Source organism: Diceros bicornis, unplaced genomic scaffold, assembly GCF_020826845.1.
Source record: "Diceros bicornis minor isolate mBicDic1 unplaced genomic scaffold, mDicBic1.mat.cur scaffold_93_ctg1, whole genome shotgun sequence".
NCBI lineage: Eukaryota > Metazoa > Chordata > Mammalia > Perissodactyla > Rhinocerotidae > Diceros > Diceros bicornis.
Window position 1 is genome coordinate 814,327 of NW_026691823.1, and position 17,678 is coordinate 832,004.

A 17,678-nucleotide genomic window follows, 5' to 3' on the forward strand; every position below is an offset into this window, starting at 1 on the left:
GGTGGGCTCAAACCAGGGCCAGCTAACTCTTCTAGTAAAGGACTAGACGCTAATTATTTTCACCTCTGCTAACCGTAGGGTCTGACAAAATGACTCAATGCTGCCACTGGAGTGCAACATCAGCTACATAACGAATAGGCGTGTTCCAGCAAGACTTCGCTTATGGACGCCGCAATTTGAATTTTGTTCGATTTTCAAGTGTCATGAAATATTGTTCTTTTATTTTTTCAACTATTTGAAACAGTAACACGAATTCTTAGCTCAGAGGCACATGAAAACAGGCAGCGGTTCACATCTGCCACGGGTCATAATTTTCCATCCCTTGGGCTAGACCTGTTCAAGTTATTCATACAAAGATAAGATTGGGGCTCATAGGACACAATTATAGTCGAGGAGTAGAGATATGAGGGAGGGAGCAAATGTGGGAGGGATTATTCAATCAACAATAGGGAGCAGCAATTATACGTGTGTTTTACCCTCAAATATACATAAATTGTTAACTCTAATAGATTTACATATATTGATATATATATTTACATATACTGACTGAAGTGATTGTAAAATACAATATAACAAGGTTATTATTCTCTTTTCAGACGAAAAATGAAATTGAAAGGCCTCTATGTGTCTACTGGCACAAAATGGCCTAGTTCAATGAAGGCTGTCATGTCATCTTTTGTATGTGACACAAACGGTATGTTCCTGCAGTCGCCTCTCCAGTTTTGCAGTACTTATGGCATCCAGAGTGATGAAAGCACGGTCGTAAGTGTATTACTAAGCAATTAGAGTCTGATAATTACATTTTTTATAAAATAAATCTTATTCCAAATTTATATTCAGTGAAGGATTTAAATATATATTTATTTTATTTAATTAAGACAATGTATGCTTGCTGGTTTTAAAATGGGAAATATACAAAATTGCAAAGAACAAGAAAGATCTCTACAATCCAGAGATAATGAAAATTGATTTAAAAAATAAATCCTGTAATTTTATGCGTGTATTCTTTTTTAAATGTGTGACCATACTCCATATCAGTGGTTCTCAACTGGGAGCAACTTTGCCCTCTCGAGGACATTTGGCAATGGCAGGAAACATTTTTTGTTGTCACCACTTGGTGAGGGAGAGTGCTCCTGGCATCTAGTGGGTCAGAGGGTTTTGCTAAATATCCTACAATGCAGAGGACAGCCCTCCACGACAGAGAATCATCCCGCCCAGAACGTCAACAGCGCTGAGACTGAGAGACCCTGATCCATGTAGTATATATACAGCTTTGTAAATTTTCATGGACACTTTCTAATATCCATAAGTGGTCTGAAAACATAATTTTTTAAGTGCTGAATGGTACTCCAGATCAAGACTGTATAATAAATTAAGCAATTTTACCCTATTTACAATAATTGTAAATTTATTAAAGAATATGAAGGTCCAAAATGAGTTGATATCTCTTTTCTTTTGCTGGATTCAGTAAGCCCCTGTGATGACTGTGATCACCTATGTGGGGCTGAGTGTCTCTCTGCTGTGTCTCCTCATGGCGGCCCTCATCTTTCTCCTGTGCAGATCTATCCAGAACACCCGCACCTCCCTCCACCTGCAGCTCTCACTCTGCCTCTTCCTGGACCACCTGCTCTTCCTCATGGGAACCAAACAAACCAATCCCAAGGTAGAAAAACTAACCTTAGCTCATTCTTCTTTATGGAGAGCTTGCCAATGAGGAGAAAAGAGGTATATGGAGATGTGATGTGACAAGAAATACCCTGATGGCAAAATTCAAAAATGTTTCATTTGTTGCTGCCATTTGCAAAGCATTTTGTATAGGTCAAGTTGTGTGATTTACATAATTTAATTTAATTGGCTGCATTCATTGACTTTAACAAATATTTATTTAGGGCCAACTCTGGACCTAGAACTTTCCTAGGCACTAAGGATACACAGTTCCTGTCCTCATCCAATTAAAACCTAAAGAACTTGTTTTCACAGCAGGAGCAAACACACAGGGATTCAGGACCCCATAGGTGAGACACCTACCACTGTCAAAATTAAGAAAGACTCCCTGAAGGAACTTATGTCTAAGCTGTGTCCTTTAGTTAGTGGAAGAAGTTAGTGAGTGGAAGGAAAAAGTATTCCAGAGAGACCTGATGAAGGCCTGGATGTGAGCTGGGTCTCAACCTATTTGGGTAACCTTAGGTAGCTCAGTTTACCTGGAAGAAGGATTCTCACACTTTCCCATGTGTCAGACTCATCCAGAGGGCTTTTGAAAAAATGAGCCTTACACCTAGGTTTTATGATCCAGTAGGTCTGGCATAGAGTCTGAGAACCTATATTTATAACAAGCTCCCAGGTCATATTGATGCTGATGGTCCAGGGACCATACTCTGAGAGCCACTAACACGGAATACATGCTGGGATTGAGGAGGAGGCAATACCACCTTCCAGGTGTTCTGGGTGTTGTGTGGTATCTTAGCCTTTAAACCTGAATAAACAGAATGTAGAGAAACGTTCAAGGCTGAAAACTGCTCTAAGGTGGTGGCAACTAAGAAGGAAATTGAATGGATTTGAGTGTGAGAGAAGATGCAGAATCTACAGCACTTACTCACTGCTGGGATGTGGAGGATGAGGTTGGGGAAGTTATCAAGTGACACCCAGAATGCAGGTTTGGCCAACGGAATGGATGGATGATTGTCCTGTTCACAGAATACAGTGTAAGGAGCTCATTAGATCAGATTTCTTTGAGACATGTTGAGATATCCTTGGCAGATCCAAATTGAAGTGGTTAGAGGACAATTCCCTCTATGGATCTAGTGCTCAGGCAAGAATACACCTGGAAATAATTAGCACACCAACTGGAGGTAATGGAAACCAGGGAGAAGATTAAAGCTCTTGAGAATAATGATGCAGAATGAGAAGGGTATTGAGGATGAAATTCTGAAGGACAGGCAAAACAAAGCAAAAAAAAAAAAGATAGAGCTAGCATAGCCAGGGAGGGAAGAGTTTTCAGTGTCTAATGTTGCAATGGCTCAAGACAATAAAGCGTGAACAGTTTCTATGGTCAAACCCAAAAGTGGCCATTGGTGGATCTGGTGGAAGCTGTGGAAGAGCAGTAGTCAGGCAGAAGCCGGGTGGTGCTGGGGGAGGGCTGAGGACCGAATGGGTTGTGGAGGGAAGAGGAAAAGGAGAAGGCAGCACTCTTGAAGAGGGAGGAGGAGACTGGGATGAATTTGGAGCAGAACTTGAGACCAGTGAGGTATTTGGTTTTAGTAAAATGAAAGAGACTTGATAATATCTAAATGCATTTAAGAAGGTGCCCAAGAGAAGAACCACGACTAACAACAGACAGGGGGACCCAAGCAAGACTAAGAGGCAGGATAGAGAACAAAAATGAGGTTTTCACTTTGGAGGGTACTGGGAAAAGGGACTACATCAAACTAAAAATCTTTTGCACTGCAAAGTGAACCACCAACAAAACAAAAAGACAATCTAACTATTGGGAGAAGATATTAGCAAACCATCCATCTGATAAGGGGTTAATCTCCAAAATATATAAAGAACACATGCATCTCAACAACAAAAAAACTAAAAACCCACTTAAAAAATTGGCAAAAGACCTGAACAGACATTTCTCCAAAGAAGATATACAGATGGCCAACAGGCACATGAAAAGATGTTCAACATCATTAACTATCAGGGAAATGCAAATCAAAACTACAATGAGATATCACCTCACGCCTGTCAGAATGGCTATAATCAACAAGACAGGAAACAACAAGTGTTGGAGAGGATGTGGAGAGAAGGGAAGTGTCATACACTGCTGGTGGGAGTGCAAACTGGTGCAGCCACTATGTAAAACAGTATGGAGATTTCTCAAAATATTAAGGATAGAACTACCATATGATCCAGCTATTCCACTGCTGGGTATTTATCCAAAGAACGTGAAAACACCAATGCGTAATGATACATGCACTGCTGTGTTCATTGCAGCGTTGTTTACAATAGCTAAGACTGGGAAGCAACCTAAGTGCCCATCAAGGGACAAACGGATAAAGAAGATGTCGTATATATACACGCTGGAATACTACTCAGCCATAAGAAATGAAGAAATCCAGCCATTTATGACAGCATGGATGGACATTGAGGGTATTATGCAAAGTGAAATCAGTCAGAGGCAGAAGGTCAAATACCGTATGATCTCACTCATTAAGTAGTAGACAATAACAACAACAAACACATACAGACAGGGATTGGATTGGTGGTTACCAGAGGGGAAAGGCGCAGGGAGGAGGGCGAAAGGGATAATTAGGCACATGTCTGTGGTGATGGATTGTAATTAGTATTTGGGTGGTGAACATGTGAACATGATGGAATCCATGCAGAAATAGAAGTATAATGAGGTACACTTGAAATTTATACAATGTTATAAACCAATGTTACCACAATAAACAAACAAACAAACAAAAAACAGAAAAGAAAAAGGAAATGTAGAAGAATTTCTACACAGCGTTAACATATTTTAGTCAGAGACCATAAAATACATTATTTTAGTTCTTAGGCAGTATCTTAATCGGAATAAAGGAGGCAGAAAGTTAGGCTTATCTGGTAATAGAGTTTTACCAATTGAGTTTCATAAAAGAATTAAAAAGCAAGGGAGTTGCAATGAACACAGGGGTGCATGTACTTTTACAAATTGGTGTTTTCAAGTTCTTTGGATAAATACCCAACAGTGGAATAGCTGGATCATATGGTAGTTCTATCCTTGATTTTTTGAGGAATCTCCATACTGTTTTCCATAGTGGCTGCACCAGTTTGCACTCCCACCAGCAGTGTATGAGAGTTCCCTTCTCTCCACATCCTCTCCAACACATGTTGTTTCCTGTCTTGTTTATTATAGCCATTCTGATGGGCGTGAGGTGATATCTCATTGTAGTGCCCATCAAGGGACGAATGGATAAAGAAGATGTGGTATATATACACAATGGAATACTACTCAGCCATAAGAAACGATGAAATCCAGCCATTTGTGACAACGTGGATGGACATTGAGGGTATAATGCAAAGTGAAATAAGTCAGAGGGAGAAGGTCAAATACCGTACGATTTCCTTCGTTAAGTAGTAGATAATAACAACAATAAACAAACACATAGGGACAGAGATTGGATTGGTGGTTACCAGAGGGGAAGGGGGGAGGGAGGAGGGTGAAAGGGATAATTCGGTACATGTGTGTGGTGATGGGTTGTAATTAGTATTTTGGTGGTGAACATGATGTAATCTATGCAGAAATAGAAGTACAATGATGTACACCTGAAATTTTTACAATGTTATAAACCAATGTTACTGCAATAAACAAAAAATTAAAAAAAAAAAAGCAAGGGAGTTGAATATAATTGCAAAGACTGGCTGAAGCAGTATAAGTTGAGGTCTAGGATAGACAGGGAAGGAGATGAACAAAAGAAGGAATAGACTAGTGTGGAGAAAGCACAAGGATCAAGCCCGATGTCTTGGCAAAGTTTAAGAACAAGGATGTTTGGTGTCACTGCACGTTTAAAAACCTGGAAGGACAAGTTTAGAAAGAAGAATGTCTGAATTTAATGGCAAGGAGTATGGTGTGGCCATGGAAATAGGTGTTCAAAGTGAAATGTAGATCATTGTAGGGAAGGGTCAAGAAATTTAGAAGCCAAGGCATTGGATACTGAATTTATCCAGGACAATGGCAGAAACTGGGCAGGCACTCAAATTGTAAAAGCATAACAGGAGTCACTAAGTAATTAGGAAGTGCCAAGGATAAGAAAGGGTGAAGGATGACACAGCTGGAGCTGGATGGCAGGATTTTCTGTGCAGGAATAATAGACAGGAAAGTGTGTTAATGAGTAAAAAGAGAACTGACCCACTTTTAGACCCTAAGGCGCATAGTCTACGTGGAAGAGATATCTACTTAAGATAGATGCAGGGGAAGTAGCATCTCCAAAGGAGAATCAGATTTGAGGGAAATCAAGGAGCTGGAGGAGAGTTCAGTAAAGATGTGGCAGGAAATTCACAGGGCCAGGGGAACAGGTTTGAGGGAAGTGAGGTACAAAGTGGTTGGGCCTGGGCTGAGGAAACATGGAGTCATGTGGGAATGAGAGCATGGAAAATAATAAATGAAACATTTCAAACAATGATCAAGTGTGATAGGAATGAGACACACAGGGGGATTAGCTGGCCACAAGTTTTCCAGAAGAGTTGGTTTTTGTAAACCTTTGTAGTTGGGGCAGGAATCACGTCTTTCTAGAAGAAGACTTCAGACTCAATGACAGCCCACCTAAGGAGGCAGACAACGGGGATTATTTTAGTTCTTAAACCTCTAACACATTGAATACTTTCCTTGTCCTGTGTCAATATTTTATAGTTACAAATATAAATTGTGAAATTTATTTGTAAATTTACTGTTTCTAAGTTTATATCTCTCTTCAGCAGTTCAAATGTGATGCTACAGTGGGAATAAAATTACATCCTAGATTTATTTGCCAACAAATCTAAACAAAAGAAGGACATTCAAAGAAGGCTAAGCAAACTTCTCCCACTAAATGTGTCCCAAGACAGCCCTGAGGAGTAGCAGGTGGTGTGCTCTTTGTGCCCATCAAGCACTCCAGTGACTCTCCCCTCCCCTCCAGGTGCTGTGCTCCATCATCGCAAGGGTGTTGCACTAGCTCGACTTGGCCTCCTTCACCTGGATGCTCCTGGAAGGACAGCAGCTCCTCCTCACCATTAGGAACCTCAAAGTGGCCAACTACACCAGCACAAAAAGACTCAAGAAGAGGCTTCTGTATCCTTTTGGCTATGGGATCCCAGCTATGATTGTGGCTGTGTCTGCAGGGCTCAAACCCCTGGATATGGCACACCTACACAGTGAGTGGGGTGCTGAACTCCTGCTGATGGGGAAATGTGTGTACACCTCTCTCCATGGGAAATCAAGAGACAACAACAGAAAACTATTTAAGACAATTATCATTATAATTATTAATATTGACATCCATAATATTAACAGCAGTGGTGCCAGCAGTTCTCACTTGCCGTTTCCTATGTCCAGGCTCCCTGCTAAACACTTTGTATATAATATTCCATTTGACACTCAGTATCCGCATTTGAAGCAGGGCTTATTCCTGTGTCCCCACTTAACAGGTGAGGAAACCGAGACTCAAAGCAGTTGTGATTAGTTCTTGGTCAGTGAATTAGGTAAGTATCAGACTTGCCTACTTCTGGAAGATGTTCTCATTCAACTAAATTTTGCTGCATCCCTAAATCACTGTATTCACGACACGAAGCAACTTACTCATCTTCTTGGGCTTTTCCTCCTATCATCAATATCAGACTGTCAGGGGCCGGCCTGTGGCTTAGCGGTTAAGTGCGCGGGCTCTGCTACAGGCGGCCGGGTTCAGATCTGGGCGCGCACCGATGCACTGCTTCGCAGGCCATGCTGAGGCCACATCCCACATACAGCAACTAGAGGGATGTGCAACTATGATGTACAACTATCTACTGGGGCTTTGGGGGAAAAAAAAAGGAGGAGGATTGGCCGTAGATGTTAGCTCAGAACCGGTCTTCCTCAGCAAAAAGAGGAGGATTAGCATGGATGTTGGCTCAGGGCTGATCTTCCTCACACACACAAAAATATATATATATATATCAGAGAGTCAGGAGGAAATGGTTTGGCATTTAAAGTGCAAGCAGGTGAGTTCCCTGAATTACCACTCAAATGTACACTATCATATAGATGGAATCATTAATTTCTGGGGTGTTATCGAGTAGTAGAGGTTATCTAAACTCTCATTCAACCCCACCTCTCACACACATTTTATACATGAAAAAGCAGCCCGAGTAGTGGTCGAAAATGTCATCCTATTGAAATTCAGAGAAAGAAAACTCCTGTCTCCATATAAACAGAAATTAAATACATTTCTCTAGATTAGTTACAGTGTTAGGAGGCCAATTCACTGATGTCAAGAAAGGTGCCTCATCTTAAATCCTATCCACTCATGAGAATGGCATCAGCATTCTGAATACATAATGCTTTCTAAATGTCTTAAAACTTAAAATTATTTTTTCTGATAAATGAGAATTTTTGTGTTGTTTTTATTCTCATGTACACTGTTAAATATATAGTGTTATGTGATAGTCTTTAGAAGCACTTGAAGTCCTCATCATTACTCTAAACATTCTTCCCAGTCTGAGGTTCTCCTCTGAATTAGCAAAAATCTGTGGATTCCTATTTCTATCTAACTATGTTGATAAACATTCTATTCTATTCTATTCAGAGCCTTTAATTATATTTGGGATTGCTTGTCTCCATTCTTGTGCGCTCTAGCTAATCTCTACCTTAGTTCTCGCTGCAATTCTAATATATTTTGCATTCAGAATTTTCTTAAAATTTCCCTGTGCTCTTCAAATTCAATAACCAACAAATGGTCTAAACCAAGTTTACATCAAGTCAAACTGCCTATGACAATCTATCCAGGTCCTTCATAACCCAGCCTCACTCCACTTATTCCCAGAATTTTTCATGATACCTTACTGAATCCTCAGGCGACTACCTACCAGACATCATCCAACCACATTCCTGTCCATCATGAACCTCGTGTGGCCACTGTAGTTGAACACTGAATGCATCTCTAATTATGAATTATTTTTATGGGAAACATACTGCATACGTTTTAGTATCCCTTAAGCATCTTACATTTATCCGAGGCAGTACTGAATAGTTCATATATATTTACTGATTCTTCTTTGATCAGTTGCTGGCTCAACATAAAAGGAGTCTGTCTTCATAAACACACCCAGGACAAAATAAATAAAAATTTAAAACTTAAGCATGGTTGAAAATAAGGAAACTGAACAGTGCTTTTATTTGTATCACAAGTAGCACTTAAAACACTATTAGTAAGAAAATACTGTAGCAAGTCTCAATAGAAAAGGAAGAGAATGTATGACACCTTTTTCTGACTCAATTCACTTTAAGAATTAACCTTAGAAATGCTATTTTAAGTATCATTATTGTTTGAGAGTACTAGCACACTTCACAAAGAAAGCAGAAAATTCCAAATATCAAGTTTCACTTTTACTCTACCTTTCCCAGATACATTCCACGATTAAAGCTACATCAGCAACACCAAGGCAAACTGTTCTGGCAGGGAAGATGTCACAATTCATAGACTTGATATTTTAAAACACTTAAAGAGTTTTATAGGACTTAAGATGTATTTTTTGACATTTTATCAGAAGAGGTTAACCAGTGCAGCGTCCTATGAAGTATTACATGCGGTGAAAGTTAAACTCTCCCAAGTGTTTTCAACCATCGAGTCTGCTCCTGGCTGCATGTGCTCCGCCTCCTGCAGGCGTCTGGTTCTCAGTCATCTGCTCGGCAACCATGAGCCTGACAAACACTGCAGTAACGGTTATATTAAAAAATCTATCTTCAGGGGCCAGCCCGGTGGCGCAAGCGGTTAAGTGCGCACGTTCCGCTGCGGCGGCCCGGGGTTCGCCGGTTCGGATCCCGGGTGCACACCGACTCACCGCTTGGCAAGCCATGCTGTGGCGGCGTCCCATATAAAGTGGAGGAAGATGGGTATGGATGTTAGCCCAGGGCCAGTCTTCCTCAGCAAAAAAGAGGAGGATTGGCATTGGATGTTAGCTCAGGGCTGGTCCTCCTCACAAAAAAAAAAAAAAAAAAAAAATCTATCTTGACACACATTACATTTTTTAAAAATCTCCTTGAAGAGATGAAACATTCTATCCTTTGCCTGATTCATCCAAAGGTGAATACAGAAAGTTTGAAAATACTCCCCTGAAGAAATAAGTTTAGGCTCTTAGAAGACTTTAGCAAACACTGGTTCCAACACTATGAACAAATGAGCTTTTACATGGATTTAAAACTATGCTAGGTGCGATGAGAGAAAAAGAAAAACCTAACAATGCTACTGACGAAAATAACAAATATAAAGATGACACAAATTATAGATTACCTTTTAGAAGATAAGAAAAGCAATGAAGGCTACAAAGGGGAAGAACATTCCAAACAATGGGAGGAAGGCATAGAGGTCAATGGGATACCGAAGGGACCCACCTGGGTAGCAAGGAACAAGCGTCCTTGAAGAACTGTGGGGATTCAGACACAGAGCTAGGGCTCTGCCAAATTATAAAAGGCCTTCCTTGAAAAAGCAAACGAGCGTAATTCCAGCAGCACTACAGAGCAACCAAAGATTTCTGAGGGCCAGTAGTGTTTAAGAAAGATAAGCCAATAGATTCAGGGGGAAGGTGGAATCAAATAAAGCAGCTGCGAGATCACAACAGTAATTCAGGAGAAGAAAATACAAAACAGGCTCACTGGGAACAGCCACATATGAAAAATAATTTGAAAGAAAAAAATATTCCACAACAGTGGTGTAGATAAAGGGAGTAATGTAGAGTGAGAAGCCAAAGCATATAATGGGCTCCCAAGTCTGGGCAACTGGGGAAACAGGAGGCCCAGGGACACAAAGGAGAGACTGGCAAGGAGAACTGGTGACGGGCATAGGACAAAGACGTCAGTCTGGAGCACTGAGTTTGAGGTAGAACAAAGGGGTGTATGTGTGTGCGCGTGTGTGTACTCCTCCAGATGAACAGAAAATTGTGCTTGCTGCACTGGGAAGATAACTCTTCTGTAATTTTAAAATCATATGCAGGTTTTATATATTAAAAGTTAACAAAGAATTATTCTAAAAATATTATGTCTAAGCAAATTACAATGGTGAAGAGCAGGATGAGGAAAAGTAAGGGAGATAGCTCAGTTCTATTCAAAGTGGAGTTACTAACACATTGAATGATTTATGGAATCAGAATTAGAGAAAAAAAGATCTCCTAGGTTACAGCCGACTGTATGCTCTAAGGATCCTTCTGTGAACTTAAGACACTTCAATAACGTCTATAATATACTTTCTCAACACTACAGATAAGACTTAATGTAATGGGAAGAACCCATCTAAATTCAACCTGAGGAAACAACTTCTCAAATATGGAATGGAATACCATATGCAAACAGAGAAGGGAAAAAAATGCCAGGAGTCAAAATAGAGAGAAATAACTGGCAATTGGCACTGGAGGCTGCAGTCTCAGACACAACACTGGGATGTACAAGCCTCGAAACAAACACACAAAAAACTGCAGTAAACTGGATCTCAGCCTCAACATTACCCCTCAGAGAAAACACTGAAAATCCCTCATAAAGTCAAAGTTAACTTTGGTCTTTCACAAATCTCGGAAATTAACTCAGATCAATTTTATTATGAAGTTATTTTCAATATAGACCTAAATATGCACCTAGATCTGGGATTTGTTTTATAAATTTAACAATATTGTGAACAGTGGTATTTGGCAGTGGACGCCAAATAATACCAAAGGCCCCTTCAGGCTCAGGAAAAAAACCAACAACAATAACATCATACAAACAAAAACTCCAGGATCTGTCAATTTTGTAACTCTTCCCTTGGGCAAGTCTCTCTAACTAATTAGAAAGTTAAGTAGAATTAACCATTTCCAAAGGGCTGGGGAGGAAGGCCCTCGAAAACATGCAGAAAAATTGAGGAGCACAAGCAAACAAGTGACAATCCAAAGAGGGAACCAGTGGGATTCACTGGGCCGCAGCACCACTGCCAGCCACAGACCCCAAGCATTAATAGGCAGTGTCCACACTGGATCTGTCAGAAGCAGACTGTTCGTGATGGGTGCAGGAGCACAGCTTACAATTCTGAACTCCACCCTCAACAAAAGAGCCCAAACACAAACAGCCAGGACAAATTGTGTGTCAAGATAAACAAAATTGTGTGTAAAGATAAATAAAAGCAACTCATCTAGGAAGATTTTCCAAATTCCCCACAGTTTTCCTGAAATAAAAGACTTTCTAGAATCGCAGTTGCTATCTAAATCCATTAAAGACAGGAAAATAAATATGCCTATACTTCACAATGAGAAATCTAAGTAGAATCTAAACTATTTCTTGAGAGTGAAAGCAATAATGAGCGGGAAAGGAGGATTCAGGAATAGCCTTCCCAAGCAGGCTTTTATGAAACACTTGAATTACTAGAATGTGTTTGCCTTAGTCTTGCCTAAACATTGAAGAAAATGACAACATAAACCCTGCCATCAAGATTAGTAATTATATACAATAATTACACAAATGAGTAGGTAAGTTGGTTGATTTTTATTCTAAAGTCATATTATATTTTACATTATTTTTGCTCAATAGAAAATGCTATTACCATTGAAGAAATGAACTATAAATAAGTTATTCAGATAGCAGAAATTAGCCCTTTAAGTTTATAATAATTATTGATAAAAATTTCCACAAATTCATTCTATCTCAACTTAACCAAGATCAAGCATATAACAGTCTGCTTTTTAAATTTTATTGTATTTATTTTTTCCCCCAAAGCCCCAGTAGATAGTTGTATGTCATAGCTGCACATCCTTCTAGTTGCTGTATGTGGGACGCCGCCTCAGCATGGCCAGAGAAGTGGTGCGTCGGTGTGCACCCGGGATCCGAACCCGGGCCGCCAGCAGCAGAGCGCGCGCACTTAACCGCTAAGCCACGGGGCCAGCCCACAGTCTGCTTTTTAAACTCTGCAGGGCCACAACTATAACATAATTAAAACAACCTGTTATAATACAGTGACGCTGTGTGGGCCTCTGGGGTGTAGAGGTCTGTTTGCTCCTATATGGCAAACTATCCCTAGAAACTCCTACTTCCTACCTCCCACTTGCCTAATCCCAGAAGAACTGGAAGTTGTCAGGGGAAACCAGAAAGCTGAGAAACAAGCTTGTTAAATCAGTAACCTTAACAATACACATAATTTAAAGTCAAGAGGCTCTGCTCTGAGGTCTGCAATACAGGGACTCCCCAATCTCAAAGCACTGGTGCATTTCCTTGTGCTGCCATTTCCTTGTGAGTCAGAGGTCATCTTAAACTTATTTGCAAGCTCAGAGCTGTGTTTTGGGCGAATGTCACGTATTTTGGAAAAATGACCTGATTGCAGCATTCTGTGTCAGATCCCGTAACATGGGAACAGGAGAACACACTATTCTAAAGAGAAAGAAGAGAAGAATTATCTATTCGTAAATTGTAACCTTTTTGCTAAGTGGAAGTAAGATGTTGCTTTAGGAAAGAGAAATCATTAAAATGCACCAACAAAATATGATCATTTATATCTTTAAAAAAGGACCCCATCTTCCTTGTTTGTAAGCTCATTAACAGAGAACTATTATGGGCAAAGGGCTTATTACAAAATTTGTAAAGAATACCAACAAACCATGAGGAGGGGTTGGGGGAACAGACAAGTGAATAGAAAAAGAGAATAGGTACTTCATAAACGAGGAAAACCAAGCGGTTAATAAATATACCACATGGCATTCAATTTCATTAGGAATCAGAGAAACACAACTGTAAACCACAAGGTGCCAACAGGCATCCACTAGATTGACAAAAACTAAGGCAGTGACAATTTCAAGGGTTTGCAAGAATGTACAGCAACAAGATCTCTCACAAACAGTCACTGAAATTATAAAATAGTGTAATCACTTTGGAAAACCACCCGACATTATCCAGAAAAGATGAAGATACATCTTTCATTAGCAAAATTCTATTCCTCGATATATACCCTTGAGCAGCAGTTCTCAAACTCTGATCTCAGAACCCCCTTACACTCTTAAAAACTGAGGACCTCAAAGAGCTTTTGTTTATGTTGGTTATGTCAATCAGTATTTACCTATTAAAAATTAAGGTTAATTTTAATTGAAAATTAAGAAATTAATTAAGAAATCTGAAAATCTTTTAAAAATACTAATTTAAAGATAACAGTAATAGATTACACAACATACACAGATATTTAGTCAACATAACGTTTTTTTATGAAAAACTATTTTACAAAGTAAAACAAAAATAAATGAGAAGTGTCATTGTTTTACATTTTTTAAAATTTTTTTAATATCTGGCTTGATATCTATCTTAATAGATGGATTGTCTTATCTGCTTCTGATTCAGTCCCTTGAGATATCACATTACATTTAGCCTCTGGAAAACTCCACTGTACACTCAAGAAAGAAAGAGAGCAACAAAAGGAAATAAGATCATAACATCTTAGTATTATTATGGAAATAGTTTTGACCTTGTGGATCTCCCTAGGGACCTCCAGGGCTCCCCGCACTTGGCATCAAAGCCCAGCTCTTTAACATAGTAGCTCTGTCAGACATGTCACAGCTCAGACATGTCACAGCTCTGACAGAGCTACTATGCTGAAGAGCTGGGCTTTGACGCAAAGTCTTTTTTAGCCCAGCAGATTTCTGTTGTTGTTATTTTGTTTCCTCACTATTACCAGAAAATAAAACATTTAGGCAACAAGGAAAAAGATGCTAACTAAACTTCCTCCTAGTTGACCCAATTAGACACAAATGAATGCTTACTGATCTGGAAGAATGGCTTCTTCATCCAAAGAAAACTTTCCTTGAATCCCATGACATAGTTCAGGTGGTACACCCACTGGCTGTGGAAAAATGCATTCCTGATTCTATATCCAAAAGAATGGAAATCAGGGACTCAAACACATACTTGGACACCGATGTTTACAGTAGCATTATTCTTAATAGCCAGAAAGTGGAAGCAACCCAAGTTCTCATCAACAGATGAATGGATAAACAAAATGGCGTATGTACACAAAATGGAGTATTATTCAGCCATAAAAGGAATGAAATTCTGACACATGCTACAACATGGATGTACCCTGAATACATTATGCTAAGTGAAATAAGCCAGACACAAGAGGACAAATACTGCATGATTCTACTTATATGAGGTACCAAGAAGAGGCAAATTCATAGGGACAGCAAATAGAAGAGAGATTACTAGAGGCTGGGAGGAGCGGAGAAGGGAGAAGTATTGTTTAATATTGTTTAATGGGTATACAGTTTCTATCTGGGAAGATGAAAAAGTTCTGGAAATGGATAGCGGTGATGGTTGCACAACATGGTGAATGGACTTAATGCCACAGAATTTTATATACTTAAAAACAGTTAAAATGGTAAATTTTTTTTCTACTTTACCAAAAATTTTTAAATGCATTCTCAATTAATTAACCAAATAATTAACTAACTGAAAACACTTCATGATGGCAAAAAAGACCATATCTCTGTGGAACCTGTCTGATACAGCTCTAAAACGAAGTCGTGCAGTGGGTGATGTTTCCCCACAAATAAGACATCGCCTCCAAGACTATTTCTTCTAGCTGGGGGAAAGGAAGAAAAGAATAAAGATCTAACCATTATACCTACAAAAGCAACTTTTATGAGAGTAAAATAGGAAGCACCTAAATTTTAAAAACTTAATTATAAAGTTTACAAAAAATAATAGACCTAAATGTGTGATGCATCTCTGTAGAAGAAACAAAGCTTTGACAATAAAGTTTCGAAGATCAATGACTATCAGAAAAAATTATCCCTAAAAGATACCTGAATATAGTCTTGCAAGATAAGGGACAAAGTTTTCTTATTTATACAGAACTTAATTTCTTACTATAAGAAACATATAGACATTCTCTGAGGAAATACAAATAAATTGCATCATCTAATAACAAAGATTATTCTATGGATGGTTCATAATTATTTCTATAGGTTTATTATACTAGTATTAAATAAATTTTCCAACAAAGCCCAGCTTTACAATTTCCCAATACTTTTAACTGTCAGTCTTAACGACAAAATGCCACTTTTTGTGTAAAATAACATTTCAAGTTAGCAATATGAGGGCAAATGCTTTTGTTTCAACCTAACCTTTCAAGCAAAGTTATTGTTATTTGGTGGGGATGAAGGGAAGAAGGGAGATGGAGGAAATTAATAATACCCTCCCAACATGCAAAAATACTTTTGTGTATGCATATTATACAAGAATCAAAGTCTTGGGCCTGCCGGGTGCTGTAGTGGTTAAATTAGCACACTCCACTTTGGTGGCCCAGGGTTTCACAGTTTCGGATCCTGGGCGCAGACCACCACTTATCAAGCCATGCTGTGGCAGGTGTCCCACGTATAAAGTAGAGGAAGATGGGCACGAATGTTAGCTCAGGGCCAATCGTGCTCAGCAAAAAGAGGAGGACTGACGACAGATGTTAGCTCAGGGTTAATCTTCCTCACCAAAAAAAAAACAAAAGAATCAAAAAGTCAGAAGATATTCTTGAAGTATTGCTTTTTAATAAATTTAACAAACACTTGTAAGTTAAAAATTTTATTTAATTACTATGCAACTTATGGATAGTAAATTTTAAGAAGCAAAGTTAACTTTTGTCATAAAGAAGTAAAATCAATGATTTATGCTTCCTTTATGGGAAATTTGACAAATGAAAAAAAAGGTCTAATTTTACAAGGAAATGTAAAGTCTCTATTACACAGACTCAATGTCGACCAAGTGGAAGTATGATTCTTACTCTCTTCTGGAGTGAGGTCTGGGTATACCTCTTCTAGGGCAGCTCGCAGCCTTCGCTCATCCACGAACGGCAACAGAGCAACACCTTGGGGAGACAAATGCACACCAAGCAGCCCAGCTATTAGGATCACCTAAATTTCAACTACTGTTGGTCCATATAAACATTTCTAGTAGAATTTCCCTGCTGATATAAAAACATTTTGGAAATGAACTCTATTTAGCCAAATTTCAGATAGAAATACTTCCCCGTTGTGGTAGAAGAAAAAATTCTATTTGTTTTCCATCTTTAAAAGGGTTCATATGGAAAACCACGTTTGCTGAATCTTTACTCTGTGATGACAAAATTTTTAAATTAAATGAACAAGTGGCCACCTGGACACCGGTCTATGTTCTCACCTTACTTATTTACTAGGATGCCTTCGGGCAAGCCAGTAATCTCCTAAGGGCTTGAGCATATCCCTTTATCTTTCTAGGACTTGGTTTCTTCTTTTGTAAAAAGAGATCATTCAACCAAAATACTCAGAAGGTCTGTTCAACTGGAATATGTAGAATGTCTCTTTCAGCTCTAAAATTGCATAGTATTCTGTTTACATTTTAAAACCTAATAATTAGGGCCGGCCCCGTGGCTTACTGGTTAAGTGCACGCGCTCTACTGCTGGCGGCCCGGGTTCGGATCCCGGGCGCGCACCGACACACCGCTTCTCCGGCCATGCTGAGGCCGCATCCCACATACAGCAACTAAAAGGCTGTGCAACTATGACATACAACTATCTACTGGGGCTTTGGGGAAAAATAAATAAATAAATAAAATTATTTAAAAAAAAAAAACCTAGGGGCCGGCCCGGTGGCGCAAGCGGTTAAGTGCGCGCGCTCCGCTGCGGGGCCCGGGGTTCGCTGGTTCGGATCCTGGGCGCGCACCGACACACTGCTTGGCAAGCCATGCTGTGGCGGCGTCCCATATAAAGTGGAGGAAGATGGGTACAGATGTTAGCCCAGGGCCGTCTCCCTCAGCAAAAAAAGAGGAGGATTGGCGGATGTTAGCACAGGGCTGATCTCCTCACCAAAAAAAAAAAAAAAAAGAGAGAGAAAAAAAAAAAAACCTAATAATTTATATACAAAAAATTTTTAGACTTGTTTAAATAACTTTCTCCCCGGGAGGGCATGTAGAATAGTGGCTGTTCATTTTTAGGCTGAAAACTGTCCTCGGGAGTGT

General features: G+C 39.4%; 1 protein-coding gene across 1 annotated transcript in view; it reads right to left on the reverse strand.

Moving 5' to 3' along the window:
• Positions 1 to 15,153: 15,153 nt before the first annotated feature.
• Positions 15,154 to 17,678, reverse strand: part of LOC131403875 (5'-3' exoribonuclease 2-like) — a gene marked incomplete at its 5' end in the record, with an annotated part of 29,255 nt that continues 26,730 nt past the window's right edge. The window contains 2 exon segments of the mRNA XM_058538111.1: positions 15,154 to 15,275; positions 16,467 to 16,550. Coding sequence (XP_058394094.1) covers positions 15,154 to 15,275; positions 16,467 to 16,550 — 206 coding nt within the window.